Below are 14,037 nucleotides of genomic sequence, written 5' to 3'. Positions count from 1 at the left end.
TGCTAGGCCACTGTTTTTGACTGCCAGACCCAGTGCTTGCATTAGGCTGTCTCACTGACACCTCAGATACAAGTTGTGCCTGTTATATGATAGATTCTCAGCAAATATCAGAACAAATAAATGAGTGTCTTGAATATAGGAAATTAATGGCTCTCAATTTTTATTGTGTATGTGTCTATTTAAGAAGATGCTGAAAAAATGCTTTTTCAGAGCTTGTCCTACAAGGTCACTACCTCTCTTCCTTCTTTCGTTGTTATTTTACTAGGTCATGGTACTTTTGTTTTAAGAAAGGAGAAGAGAAAGAAGTTTCAGTCTGTTTCTGTTGCTCTGTCTTAATAGCCGTTGTTGAAATTATGGGGGGAGGGTTCTCAGAGTGGAATATGTTATCTGTGGATTTAATTTTTTTAAATTTATTTTATGCATTTATTTTTGGCTGCGTTGGGTCTTTGTTGCTGCGTGCGGGCTTTCTCTAGTTGCGGTGACGGGGGCTACTCTTCATTGCGGTGCGTGGGGCTTCTCGTTGCGGCGTGCGGGCTTCTCGTTGTGGTGGCTTCTCTTTTTGTGGAGCACAGGCTCTAGGCACATGGGCTTCAGTAGTTGTGGCACGTGGGCTCAATAGTTGTGGTGCACGGGCTCAGTTGCTCCTCAGCATGTGGGATCTTCCCTGACTAGGGCTCAAACCCACGTCCCCTGCATTGGCAGGCAGATTCTTAACCACTGTGCCACCAGGGAAGTCCCTGTGGGTTTAATTTATCTATGTATTCCACATTCCTTAGTGTCATGGATAATAGGATTGGACTATTTTTTGTCTTTTTTTTTTTTTCGGGGAGAGGGGTTTGATTTGGTAAAGTGTTTGTGGGAAAGGGGGAGTTGGTGATATTTGTGAGCAATGGAAATTGATGAGAAACTTCTGTTCTCTTCATGTCATCTGTTGGTTTGTAGAGCCTGGCACTGACCAGGTGTTGTGGTGACAGGTGCTAAGCAGGCACTCAGTTTAGAGGTAAATGCTAACGGACTGGTGTCATTTTCAGGTGAATTATTTAATTATAGACGAAGGGTATTAGACGTTTTACAATGTGCTCTCAGAAGTAGAGTAGCATTTAACTTCATGTGAGGTGTTGTAAATGAACTTATCCATTCTGATACAGTAGAAATGACTAACCTGAAGCCCTAAAGAAAGAATTGGCCGCTTTAAAAATTTTTCAAGTGATGTTTTTGCATTCTTTAAAATGCTTGCTCCCAAAACACACACACGCACACACCCAACTAGCCAACTAACAGTCCACAACTTAGAAAGAAACGGTGGATAGGGCCAAGAGACCTGGGATACATCTCTGTATACTGTGCCACATTTTTCTTAGTTGTAAGGTGAGGATTATATCTGTATCCCTCAGTAACACTGAGAGAAATGTATATTCTGAGTTCATTAGAAAGGGAGTCAGCATAAATATTCCCTCTTTCTATTAGAAAGGTGATTGATATGGCTTAAACAGCCACCATTATCAACTGAGAGAATAAGATTTGAGTCTTGAAATAGAAATGGTTTGAAATGCAAATTTTTATGTGCAGCTACTGTTTTGACAACCAAATCATTCCTTCTTCCTTTTGTAGGCTTTAGAATCCAAATTAGCAGCTTGCAGGAATTTTGCAAAGGACCAAGCATCACGAAAATCCTATATTTCAGGGAATGTTAACTGTGGGGTGATGAATAGCAACGGCACGAAGTTCTCTCGATCAGGGCACACGTCTTTCTTCGACAAAGGGTAAGTCTTGGAAATTCTAAACGTTAATTTTTTGGGTAGTGAAGTTGCCCATTATTAATTGAGCTTGTTGAACTTTGAAAAGATAAACTCAGTTTGATAAACCTACCTGAAGCGTTATCATTGAGATCTTAGGGGACATGAAGTCTGTTGTCTTCTAGTCCCCATGGAGTCTGTTGCCCTGGGAACCCTGACTCTGAAGCTTCTGTCCTGGGAAGCAGACTCTTGAAAGGCAGCTGTGTTAGGCTCTGGGGATTTAAAGATGACTATGATGCAGTCCTTGTGCTCAAGGTGCTTGCAGGCTAGTAGACTTTCTTGGCAAATATTTGTTAAGAGTAGAAGAGAACATGATGGTCATGTATGTGTGAACTCTTCAACAAACCTTCTGTCTGAAGATTTTAGAAAAATATAAAACCACTGGATCAAGTACAGTTTAGGAGATACAAGTTTTGTATAATGTGAAGATGTTTTTTGGGGAATTGAGAATTAAAAAAAATTGTTGTAAGATTAAAGCAGTGGTACATCCTTAATACAAAAAATATGTCAGTTGGTACAGAGTATATAAAGTAAAAAGTGTTTTCCGTTTTCACACTGTTTTTGCATCCTTATAGTTATTCCTAGGCACGTAAAATCATATTTTTATGCATCTGCTATACACTTTTAAAAACTTATGGGCTATTTTATTTTATTTTATTTATTTAATTTATTTATTTTTGGCTGTGTTAGGTCTTCATTGCTGCGCGCGGGCTTTCTCTAGTTGCGGCGAGCGGGGGCTACTCTTTGTTGCGGTGCGCGGGCTTCTCACTGCGGTGGCTTCTCTTGTTGCGGAGCACAGGCTCTAGGCATGTGAGCTTCAGTAGTTGTGGCATGTGGGCTCAGTAGTTGTGGCTCGTGGGCTCTAGAGCGCAGGCTCAGTAGTTGTGGAGCACGGGCTTAGTTGCTCCATGGCGTGTGGGACCTTCCCGGACCAGGGATTGAACCTGTGTCCCCTGCATTGGCAGACGGATTCTTTTTTTTTTTTGGCTGCATTGGGTCTTCGTTGCTGCACACGGGCTTTCTCTAGTTGCGGCGAGCAGGGGCTATTCATCATTGTGGTGCGCGGGCTCCTCATTGCGGTGGCTTCTCTTGTTGCGGAGCACAAGCTCTAGGCACGCGGGCTCCAGTAGTTGTGGCTTGCGGGCTCTAGAGCACAGGCTCAGAAGTTGTGGCGCATGGGCTTAGTTGCTCCACAGCACGTGGGATCTTCCCGGACCAGGTCTCGAACCCATGTCTCCTGCATTGGCAGGCGGATTCTTAACCACTGTGCCACCAGGGAAGTCCCTGGGATACTTTAAATACTGCTCTACAATATGCCTGTGGTGACTTATATTGCCAGTATCTTTCCGTGTCAGTACATATTGTTCTACTCAATTAAAAAAAAACAAACCAACAAAATGCTGCATGCATATACTCTTGTATGGGTGTGCCTTGGTCTAGGTAACTGGTTAGGACCTATGGTCTGAGATGCTGACCGTGTGACTTAAGGTAGCTGGTAGTGGAGCAGCAACTGAGGCACCAGTGGTCCCTTGCCACTGTCTCTGCTTTGAGTCATAGAGGCAGCTTGTCCTTGTTCTGTGAAAGCAGTATAGAAATTTTCACAACTTCTTAAAGGAACTTGTATTTTCTGCTTTCCTCAGTGACAGTGGCACATTTGTGGAGGCCTTGATTTGATACATAGTCCACTCTAGAAAGCTTTTTGTTGTTCATCCTTGTGGAGTGGAGTGTTCTGGTTTTTCTCTCTCCCTTAAGAGAATTCTACCTTGAAGTATATGTATTTCATTAAGGAGCACATTCTAAAATAATATATAAATCAGGGCTTTCTTTATACACATTTCATTAAAAGCACATTCTAAAATATCAACATATAAATCAGAACTTTATTCTAACCGTTGGGGCTCCTCAGTGGTGGTAAGAATAAAATTAATATTGCACATGTTTAGGAGTTCCAGGCAACCTTGAGGAGTGTCATTTTTTTTTTTTTTTGGCGGTACGCGGGCCTCTAACTGTTGTGGCCTCTCCCGTTGCGGAGCACAGGCTCCGGACGCGCAGGCTCAGCAGCCATGGCTCACGGGCCCAGCCGCTCCGCGGCATGTGGGGTCTTCCCGGACCGGGGCACGAACCCGTGTCCCCTGCATCGGCAGGCGGACTCTCAACCACTGTGCCACCAGGGAAGCCCAGAACAAATTTTTAATTGTATTCTTTCTGTTAAGAATGAGATATGGTTTTGTGGGTTGGCTTTTTCTCAAGTGTTTACTTTACATGGTAAATGGATTGTATATGCACACTCAAATATTAACCTATTCTTGCTCGAGTTACGTTTGTAGTTGCCATCTTCCTGAGGATAACTCTCGTGTGGGTTTTGCTATGTTCTTACTTCCTTGCTGCTTTGCTTTGATTCTGGCTTCCTTTTGGCCTGCCTGGCTTTTTACCTCTGGCCTTCCTTCCTGCTCACCTGGTGACTAGATAAAAACCATGATGGCATATACCTGCTGCAAAAGGAAGGGGTAAATATCCCCACTCCCAGCACCATTATTAGACCTGGCTGGTTAAAAGCATAAATGACAGTTCTTGTAGAAGTGTAGCTTGTAGTTTCAGCATGAGAAGAAGCTTTCCATTTAAAAAAAGCCTTTGGCTCTAGAACTTGCCTGCTGCCTCTCACTCCAAGGAGTCTGTCTGTAGCACTGTTACTGTTTGGGAGAGTTTGCCAAAGTTGGTTTGCGTGCGTGTGCACGTATTGAATGTGTGTGTATACACTGTGCGCTCCTGCTTCCCTCAGAATCTTGAGATGAAGCAACGCCTTACCACGTAAACATAAAGCCTTATTGTTATGTATTGCTTTATGGGATTTGAAAATATTTTGTAAGTTCTGATTAGTTGAGGGCTTCTTGGAGTCAGGATTTTATCTAGTCTGATCACTTCAGTCCCTAAAATGCGGGTTGCTGGGCCTACTTCCCTTTTGTTGCTGTTTCCTCCAACTGCTACCAGCCGTTCATATCACTCATCCAAAAGGACACCAGTTCACATGCAGTGCAGTCATTTGAGTTCTCTCAAAAATGTTCTTGTTTTCTCCATAGCTTTTGTTTAGCTTCTTACGTATCACTTGTCCTAATTTTGTAAGCCAGTCTGATTTCTTTTGGGTTGGGTGTAGGTGAACGTAAACTAATTTTAGGGCATGGTGTGAAAATAGTATTTGTATTACTGTTTAATATGTTTTCCTTTCTTTCACTAGGCAAGAAAAAGTTATATTTCCCACGTTGTTCATGGGTAACTGAACTTGTTTGCTGTGCTCTTTCATTCTTAATCATGGTGTGTGGTGGAAGACAAGTTAACATTAACAAACTGGTTTTACTAACTGCATGGGGCTGACTGCTTTAACCAACTTCCAGCCCATGAGTGAGCTTTCAAGTTCCTGTTTGATTTGACTGTGCACCATTATTATTGGTTCAGCTGTGCAAAACAAAATCAAGTTAGCTGTAGTGGTCCTGGGGCGGTTGTGAAGTGCTCTGATGGTGCTCCTGTTACAGGTGGGAGTGTGGTAGAGATGACGCCAGCCGTCTTGGGGCGGGGGGTTGGGGGTCACTGCCAGGCCCTGGGACCCGCATATGACTGCCTCCACGGGCCTGGGGTGCTTCCTGTTACCCAGTGTCTTCTGTTTTCTCAAAGCAGCACTAATGATATTGGATTCTTGCTGTGTGGGGACTTTCCTCTGTGCTCACGCTTGTGTTCCCTCAGGACACTGGAATGGTAGATGGGGACGTGTATAAGGGCTGCCTTCCTTTTCAGGAATGTAAATTTCAGTTTGCAGAGCCTGGGCCGAGGACTGGCGCTGTGCTGAGCTTCCATTTATCCATATAGCTGGAAGACTGGGGTCTGGAGTGTGTCTGCCTGCTCTCCTGAATTAGCTCTAGCCCAATCTCTTCCTTTTCTTTCCTGCCCTCTCAGGTGTACCTGTTCTTGCTTTGACAGATTTAGTCCCCATGCTTTATCTATATTGTGTTAAATTTATTATCCTCCTGACCAGCTTCTAAACATGCATTGGTTCTTTTCCCTCTTTCACGTCTTCTGTTGCCATTTACAGCTGACCTTTAGTTCCTTATCTTAGCTGGATTCTCTATTTTTCAGACTCCTAAACTAGATTTTTGTGGTATGATCAGGAAATTTTATAGCTTCTGGAACCTTTTTTACTTAGATGATTCCCAGATCTGTATCTCCATCCCTGCCCATTTTTTTCTCCATTCAGTCCTGTGTTGTCCACTGGGACATTGCCCTTCGGCTCTTTTGCTGCTCTCTAAAACCAAATGTGGTGAGTATGGAGATGTTTCTTTTCTTGGAAACCTTTCCTCATTGCACAGCTTTGCGGTTCCCTCAAGGGACCTCCCCAGACTGATAATTCTGCCTCTAGGTTCAGCTTTCTCCTTCCTCCTGGTCTTTTACTTACTGATTCTTGACTCCAAGAGGGGAGCGAGGTAAGACCCTGGGGGATTGTTATTCTCTCTCTCTCTCTCCCATAGAACTTTCAGATCCAGAATTCCCATTTCTGTCCACACAGAGAAGCTACGTTATCTAGTTTCTTGTTTTCCCTTTATATTTTGGATCACACTGCTTAGTTTTCCCATTAGAGCAACCTGCAGTGGGAGCACCAACGTGCTTGTTCACTGGAGCCTGTCAGGTGTCCCTGGGCCAGGAGGAAACTGAGAAAGGATAATGGCCTGGGCATCTGGAGGCAGGTTGTGGGCCCAGCTCCCCATTGACAAGCTCACAGGGTGCACTCAGGTGAATGGCTGGACCTTCTCCTGCTTTTGTTTCCTTGGCAGTATAACAATGGGGATGAACTTAACATTCCTTAAAGGTCCATTCCTGAAGATGCAGGAATCTCAGTCCTAAGCCTGCACGTGGAGCCATCCTCACATTTGCTGCTTTTGCACGCCTGTGGGACAGGCGCCAGGTTCTTCTTGGCACCCAGCAGTGCTCCCTTTCTGCCGAGTTTTGGGGACTGTCTGTAGCCCTGCCTGCTGCCATGCTCTGTGCAGCTCGGAATCTGATGTCCACACGTGTAAAGCTGCAGCTGTTTGTGAGGCCTGCCTAGTTAGTTCTCCCTGAGGTTCTAGGAGAGGCAGGCATCAGGGCTCTGGGACCAGGCAGACAAATGACAGACAAATGGCTTATTATGTGAGGGCTACAATGGCATGTGGATGTGGGCTCTGTCCCCAGAAGAGGCAAAGGCATACAGCCTTGGAGGATGGGGAGGGATGAGTTAAAGTTTTCAGATGTGATGAAGCTCAAATATCAGACCTCCCCAGCCCAAAGAGAAAAGAGAAAATCTTGAGTGTGCATCACTGAGGTGGAAAATGGACAACAGGGAGAGATTGCACTGGTCAGAGCCCCTTCTGTTGCTCTTGGCCTGTGCGGGTAGCATGATTTCCAACTCAAAATCTATACGCAGGTTAGTTTCTTCAGATGTTAACTGTTCTTCAAAGTAGTCAAGGGTCATTAGTCAAGTCTCTTTGCATGCCTGTTTCTCCAGGAGGTTGCCCTCACCTCTTCAGTGTATGAAACTGTCATCTTGATCTTGGTGGGGAATGTGTCTGTGTTTTGCTTTTTTAAGAGAACCTCTGTCCATGAGTCTGTATTCAACTCCCTGGGCCCCTCTGATGAGTAGGCCGGTGGGGACAGTGGTGGGTACGTGTGGGGCAGTCCGGCCCCTTGCACTTGGTGGCATCTCCCAAGTTGTGAGTGGGACACATTTTCCTAGGAAGTTTGTCAGTGTGGAAGGGCTGCAGTGGTGTCCTGAGAGGGGCTGCAGGCCTTGCACTCATTCCCTCATTGCTTCCTGAGGCTGTGCTGCTGGGGCGGGGCTGGGTCCTGGCTGCAGGTGCTTGCGCTGGGCGGGGCTGGTGTCTCACAAGGTGGCAGAGAAGCCTACCCATCTGTCTTTGCTTGCTGAACAATTTAAAAAAGTTATTTTTCTCCCCCTTATTTAAGATGTTCCTGTACATTGTAGGAGATTTGGAAAACAACAGAAAAGTATAAAGTAGTAAATAAAATTTACCCACAACTCAGAGGGAAGAAGAGTAACTATTGTTCCATTTTCCTTCTGTAGTATATGTGGGGGTGCGTGTGTGTGTCCACACGTTCTAGATTTAGCTCTGGGTGGTAATGTCTAGCTGTGTAAGGGGCTGTAGTCTAGAATATATACTACTCACTGTTTTGCCTTCATATTATGGAGCATATCCAGTTTGGTAACCTGATGCTTTTTCCACCTAGCGTTAATTACATTCGGAATATTTTCCGTGCTGTTAAGAACCCTGGAATGTGTTTTTAATGGCTGTATGGTATTTCATTGTTGGTTTGTACCCTTATTTATTTAGGTAGTTCCCTACTGGTAGACGTTTAACCTGCTCTGTTGGGAAATCAATCAGGGCTGTGGCTGCCACGGCCAGTGTGATGAAGTTGCCGAGAAGGGAGCAGTAGTGTCATCACCCCCAGGACCACAGGCTTCTCAAGTCTCTCACCAGCTCATGCTCTCTAGGCAGCTCTCTCCCCTGGGCCATCAGGATTCTGCTCTAGGCCGGGAAGAGGAATAGTTGTAGAGAGCAAATGAATTTCGCTGTGTGTCGAGTGATTTTAAATGACAGTCTCTCTTTCTCTTCCCTTCCTTCTCTGCTCTGGCCACCCCCACAGGGCAGTAAACGGCTTTGACCCGGCTTCTCCTCCTCCCGGTCTGGGCTCCTCGCGCCCGTCGTCGGCACCGGGTATGCTGCCTCTCAGCGTGTGAGTGCCTGGCCTCCAGGTCGGGGCTCCCGCCCTCCTGCAACAACCCAGGACACCCACGCCTCACCCCTCGGTGCCCGGGCCCAGCTCGTGCCCCTCCGTCTGCCTCCCCACGGCTGGCAGAGGGCAGGCTGCATGCAGTGGCGGCTGCTGGGCCCTGCCCAGCCCCAGGACTCTGCGCGACATCAATACTGGCTATTTTCTCTTCTCGCCGTAGTGCCGTTGGTTTCACATGATTGCACTTTTGTGGGTCACAAGGTGATACATACACGTATTACTTGGTCACTGGATGCAGAAGTACCCATTCATCACACCTGCCTCATAGCCCCCTCCCTGCTGTACTGATAGGATTTAGTTACGTTTAGGACATTGCAGATCTTCTAGAGGTTCTCCCCCAAATCAGGTCGACGTGTGCTCTCCTCCTGAGCTCCCACCCAAGCATCTCCAGTGCTCATGGATCATGTGTCCCCCACCTCCACCCCCACGGTTTGGGCCTGTTGCTGGCAAAGAGTCAGGAAGGTCACTGAATTAGGGAACATTTTCTGCACCTTCTGGTTTTACTTTAGCAGTTATCATTCCATAGACTAGCCTCCCAGAGCAGCAAAATGCCTGTCTGAGCCCAGGTGGCAGGAGCTTCTGGGACCTGGGCACGTGCAGGGCTGTGCCCCTGCCGTCTCCTCCTCCTCCATGTGCCTGAGACTCGGGGCAGGGGGTGGTGGCAGCCTCCTCGCCAGCTCTCTGGTCCTTTAGTTAAATGACACCTTCAGAGTGTTTTTGTTTTGTTTTCAGAGGGCCTGTCCGGTTGTGTTAGGAAGGGTTGAGTGGCCTGATTCCAGGGGCTGGCTGGTGCCAGCTCCTGGGGGCAGACTGACCATAAGTGGTTGTCCCTGTGCATCCTTTGATTACTCTCATGCTGCATTTACTGTTTACATTTGTTTTATTGTACATAGGTTTGTAAACATTATTGCCTAAGATATTTGTATATAACTTGGGCTTTGTAGCTTTTATTTATTCAGAACTCATATGGCATGTTAAAGACTTATGATGGTGTCCTACTCTGGGCAGCTGTGTAGGATCATCACGTGGTTAAAAAAAAATACTCCCCCTCAAAAAAATCTTTTAATGTGGAAACAATAAATTTCACAGAAAAAAAAGAAAAAGGATTGAGGTTGCTTTATTGGGTTTCTGCCATCCTGGGAGAGAAGAGCTGGAGTTGCAAAGCCAGGTTCAAATGTCACTTCTGTTGTGACATGGGACACGGGGATGTGGACAGCAGCTGTGGAATAGGGCAAAGAAAATTCAGGCGGCCTCAGGATGTGTGAACAGGCATTCTCATGCTGACTGTTTTTTATTTATTTTTTTAAAAATTGAAGTATAGTTGATGTCCAGTTTTACACAAGTTACAGGTATACAATATAGCGATTCACAATTTTTAAAGGTTATATCCCATTAATAGTTATACAGAGTACCGGCTGTGTTCCCTGTGTCGTACAGTACATCCCTGTGGCTTATGTGTTCCTCATGCTGGTTCTTGATGCTGGTTTGTGCTCCTAGCTGTGATTTCCAGGAGAGCCTGAGAATAGCCCTGGCCCCGTGTGGGAATCTGGGAGGAGGGACCGGCACTTTGAGGGAGGCAGCTTGCTAAGTCTTGGAGTAACCGCGATGGATCCAGGAGCTGGTCCTCCTGCTGGGCTGCTGTTCATGACATGTGCTGGTGTTCTGGGATTAGAGGTCACTTGGATCCGGGCTTCTCTCCTCATCCCTTGAGAGAAGGTGCCAGATGTTTAGTAGCAAGAGACAGGGTGACTGGACTTGAGGAGCGAGTTAACTGGGGCATCTGTACTAATGTGTCAGATTCTGAGCACTGCTTATAACAAAGAGCATAAACGGAGTAGTTTGTAGTTTGAAGACTGTATGTAAATGAAAAGTAAGTGAATCCAGTTCCTAAGTGAATAAGAAACATTAAGGTAGGATACATTAAACATTTTTTCTTCTGTCAGTATGCAGGCAGGAATAGCTTCTATTAGTTGTTCCTGGAGATTTCATCATAAGTTGACTCACGAGAGACGCTTGTCCTGGTGTGTCTGTGCTGTGCCCAGCTCTGCTGGCCAAACAGTTGAAAAGAAAACTCCAGGTCTCTTACTGATGGGCAGACTCTCAGCTTCTTTCCCAGCCATCATTGGAAGGGTTGGATTAGATCAGAGGTTTCAACGTTTAGCAGACCTCTTTGTTTATGCAGGAACCCCAAATCTAAAACATAACAAACAGAGCTACTCTGGTTAAAGTAAGGATGAGTTCTGGAGCTTCAATCCTTTTCCTTGGCTCCCCAGCGATTTCTCACTTCCTCTCCAGCTGCACACCCCTGGGATCATCTCACCAGTTGTTATTCAGGCAGTGGCTGGGAGTAGGGCCCTGGCTGCAGGGGCCCACGTGTTATTCACTGATGTCTCACCACTGCTTTGGGTCCAGGAGAGCACAGGCCAGGTCCGTGAAAGTACGGAGTGTGCTGCTAGGCTTATTTCTGGCCCCTTCAGGACTCCCACATAGTTTTGGTTTTTGATAGCTGCAGCAGCCCTTGGCATATGACCCCCTGAGGAAGCTGGTTGATTCCCCAAGCCTCTTTTAGCTTTCTCCGTGGATTCCAGATCTTCCTCCACTTACAGTGGGATTACGTCCCAGTAAACCCACTCATTGTAAATTGAAAATGCGTTTAATACACTTAACCTACTGAACATCATAGCTTAGTCTCGCCTACCTTAAACATGCTCAGAACGCTTAGCCAACAGTTGGGCAAAATCATCTAACACAAAGCCTATTTGATAATTAAGTGTTGACTATCTCATCTAATTGATTGAATAGTGTACTGAAAGTGAAAAACCAAACGGTTGTCTGGGTGCAGAATGGTTGTAACTGTATTGGTTGTCGACTCTCGTGATTGTGTGGCTGACCGGGAACTGCCCTGTCCAGCATTGTGAGAGAGGATTGGGCTGCATATTGTTAGCCTGGGAGAAGATTAAAATCTAAAATTCAAAGCATGGTTTCTATTGAGTGTATCACTTTTGCATCATGCTAGAATCAAAAAAAATCTTAAACCATTGTAAGTCAGTGACCCTCTGTATCTGGTTCAAGATGCTGCTTTGTACTTGCTCAAATAGAGCATTTGCTTCCTGGTATGAAGGTTCTACTAACTGCTTGCCTGTATAGCTAAAGATCCTCTGAGTGGGTTCTCCTCCTAGGGCTGCTCGATTGCCAGGTTTGCGTGGCTCACACTGAAACCTTCAGGAATGAGCTGCCCCTGGCCTGGGTCCACATGGTCTCCCCTGCGTGGAGGGGGCTGATTTTCCAGGTGGCAAAGGACAGCTTCTTGTCTCCAGATATTTTCGTCTCACCACCCATTCCCATCCCTTGCTCCTGAAACATCTTCCTGCATAAAATAGGAGCCAGCTGAGTGGCCGGAAGTGATACCCCACCAACCCAGTGAGGAGCCAGAAGCCACAGCTGGGGTGTTGAGTCACGAGTAGGCAAGTGGCAACTAGATACGGTGACCTGGGCGCAGGATGAGCTGGTTTTGCCTCGGTCTACAGATGGGAAGGCGGGCCCAGGGTTTAGGTGACTGGCCTAAGCTCACACAGCTGGTTCACGGAAGAGCCAGGTTTGGAAAGGAGCCCAGTGGTTTTCTGCTGTCTTCACCACCTTGTCAGACTCGAGGCCTCGCTGGCCTTGACTGTGTCTCATGCCTCAGGAGGTGAGCTGATTCTGAACGCTTGGAAGTGATGTGCACGAAGGCGACACAGCCTTTGCAGTTGGAGGAATGCGGCCCATCCACCCTCCTCCTCTCCCAATCTTGTCTGTCGTGTGTGGACTCTGTTTCTCTCAGAAGCTGTCTTGGAGACGCCATCAGCATCTCCTGCAAGCCAAGGTGGAAGCTGGCACCTCTGGGGAAGGGGACATGACCTGGGGTGCGGCAGTGGCTTTAGGGGGCAGCCTGTAGCCAGGTCTCTCCTGCCTGGCCGCTGGTGGGAACAGGGCCTGAGGGGGGTTGGGTCCAGGCTGTCAGTTGTCCGCACTGTTTGCCTAGAGGATGCTAAGATAAGCCTTTTCTACATTCTGACTTTTACTTCATGGGTTGTTTTTCTCTCTATATTTGCCTCAAAGTTTGAAACAAATTGAGAGCACTAGCTTGGCCTTTAAAATTTGAATGTGTTTACTGAATTCTTTTCTAAAAATGGGAGCGGGGGCAGGAGGCATCTTTGCAAATCATTTTCCTATGACTTAGAGCATCTTATCTAACAACTGGTCCCATGACTTAAAAATATGATACATAGGAATACAGTAGCCCGTTTTTAATTTTAAGGAAAAACAATCTCTAGTAAATATTAATGTAACAGACTTCTTTTATGAGATAGTGCATGTGAAGAGGCAAATTTGAAAACAGAGCGAAGCTTATGGTGCTGGTGTTTGTGCCACATGGGGTTATGATTTGGAGTCATGCTTTATCCTGCTGCCCACCTGCACCCACAGGAGTTATGTTAGTGTTTGGAAACTGAACAGATGTTTCACTTGTTTACCTGTGGGGTGTTTTCTAAACCGGTATCAAGTTTGCTGCCCCCATTGAAATATGGGCATTCTGCTTGGGTCATGATATGCAGGTGGAGGCCTGGGAATGAGGTGCTGGGCTGGCAGGACTGGGCAAGTTTTCTGTGCGTGGATCAACAGCGACGTCTGTGTGAGGCTCAGAGCCTTGTCAGTAGATGGAGCTATGAAGCAGTTTTTTGGTTCTCAAAAAAGTGAGTGCTTTAACTGCCCACCCTCCCCAGCAAATCCTGCTGTCACCTAGAATTTAGGGGACTAGGTACACTTTTACATATTGGTGTCACTAAATTAGCCTCTGTAAGTCTTGACTCAATCTAACAATGTGATAAGCTGTAACAGCTCTTCATCTATGGTAGTAAGAACAAACAAAATCGGTCTCAACAGTACTAATATAAATGTCTGATGGCAGGGGAATGGAATGGTTGGGATGACTTAGCAGCTGAACAAAAGACCACAGAGCCACTGAAATGTAAGTGTGCGGTTGTGCTAATCTGTGGGAATGGAAATGATCAATGAGGACACAAAATAGATGAACATGCAATTGCAGCTTTATAAAAAAAATCAGAAGTGAAATGAAAAGATGAAAATAGTTTACTATTTGTCAAGGGTTCTAAATTTTCCTGTAAAGTTGCTCAAATTTTTTAAAAATTGAAGTAACGAGACTGATTTTCTTTCACTGCCCCAGTTGGTCTGAAGAATTGTGCTGAGTAGTTCTGAGAGTTGACCAAGTAGCACAAAGCAGGGGGCTCCCTGACCTGCCAGATGACCGGGCTGAGTCATACTTGGGGAAATTTTAAAGTGCAGGTTCCCCCAGGTTCCACCCCAGCGCCAGCCTAGTGAGGAGAGTTCTGTATTTCATGGACTCTCAAACGTC

The 14,037-nt window shown here is 46.1% G+C and overlaps 1 protein-coding gene across 11 annotated transcripts in view; it reads left to right on the top strand.

Moving 5' to 3' along the window:
* The window catches only part of NDEL1 (nudE neurodevelopment protein 1 like 1), a 64,738-nt gene that overhangs the window by 37,439 nt on the left and 13,262 nt on the right, over window positions 1-14,037 (top strand). For 6 of the 11 annotated variants that reach the window (XR_004523858.2, XR_004523857.2, XM_019944138.3 and 3 more), the window contains exon 8: window positions 1,612-1,763. Coding sequence is in view for 8 of the 11 variants with exons in the window: in XM_019944138.3 (XP_019799697.1) it covers window positions 1,612-1,763 (152 nt within the window). In the remaining 3 variants the exon portion in view is untranslated. Of the gene's footprint in view, window positions 1-1,611; window positions 1,764-5,028; window positions 6,103-8,480; window positions 9,731-13,572; window positions 13,633-14,037 lie in introns of those variants that run through there. The other 5 variants (XR_012328772.1, XM_019944137.3, XM_073798319.1 and 2 more) reach the window with 5 other exon arrangements.

This window comes from Tursiops truncatus, chromosome 20 (assembly GCF_011762595.2).
Source record: "Tursiops truncatus isolate mTurTru1 chromosome 20, mTurTru1.mat.Y, whole genome shotgun sequence".
Classification (NCBI taxonomy): domain Eukaryota; kingdom Metazoa; phylum Chordata; class Mammalia; order Artiodactyla; family Delphinidae; genus Tursiops; species Tursiops truncatus.
Note: the sequence above shows the minus strand (reverse complement) of the source record. Positions and strands in the feature narration are given on the sequence as shown.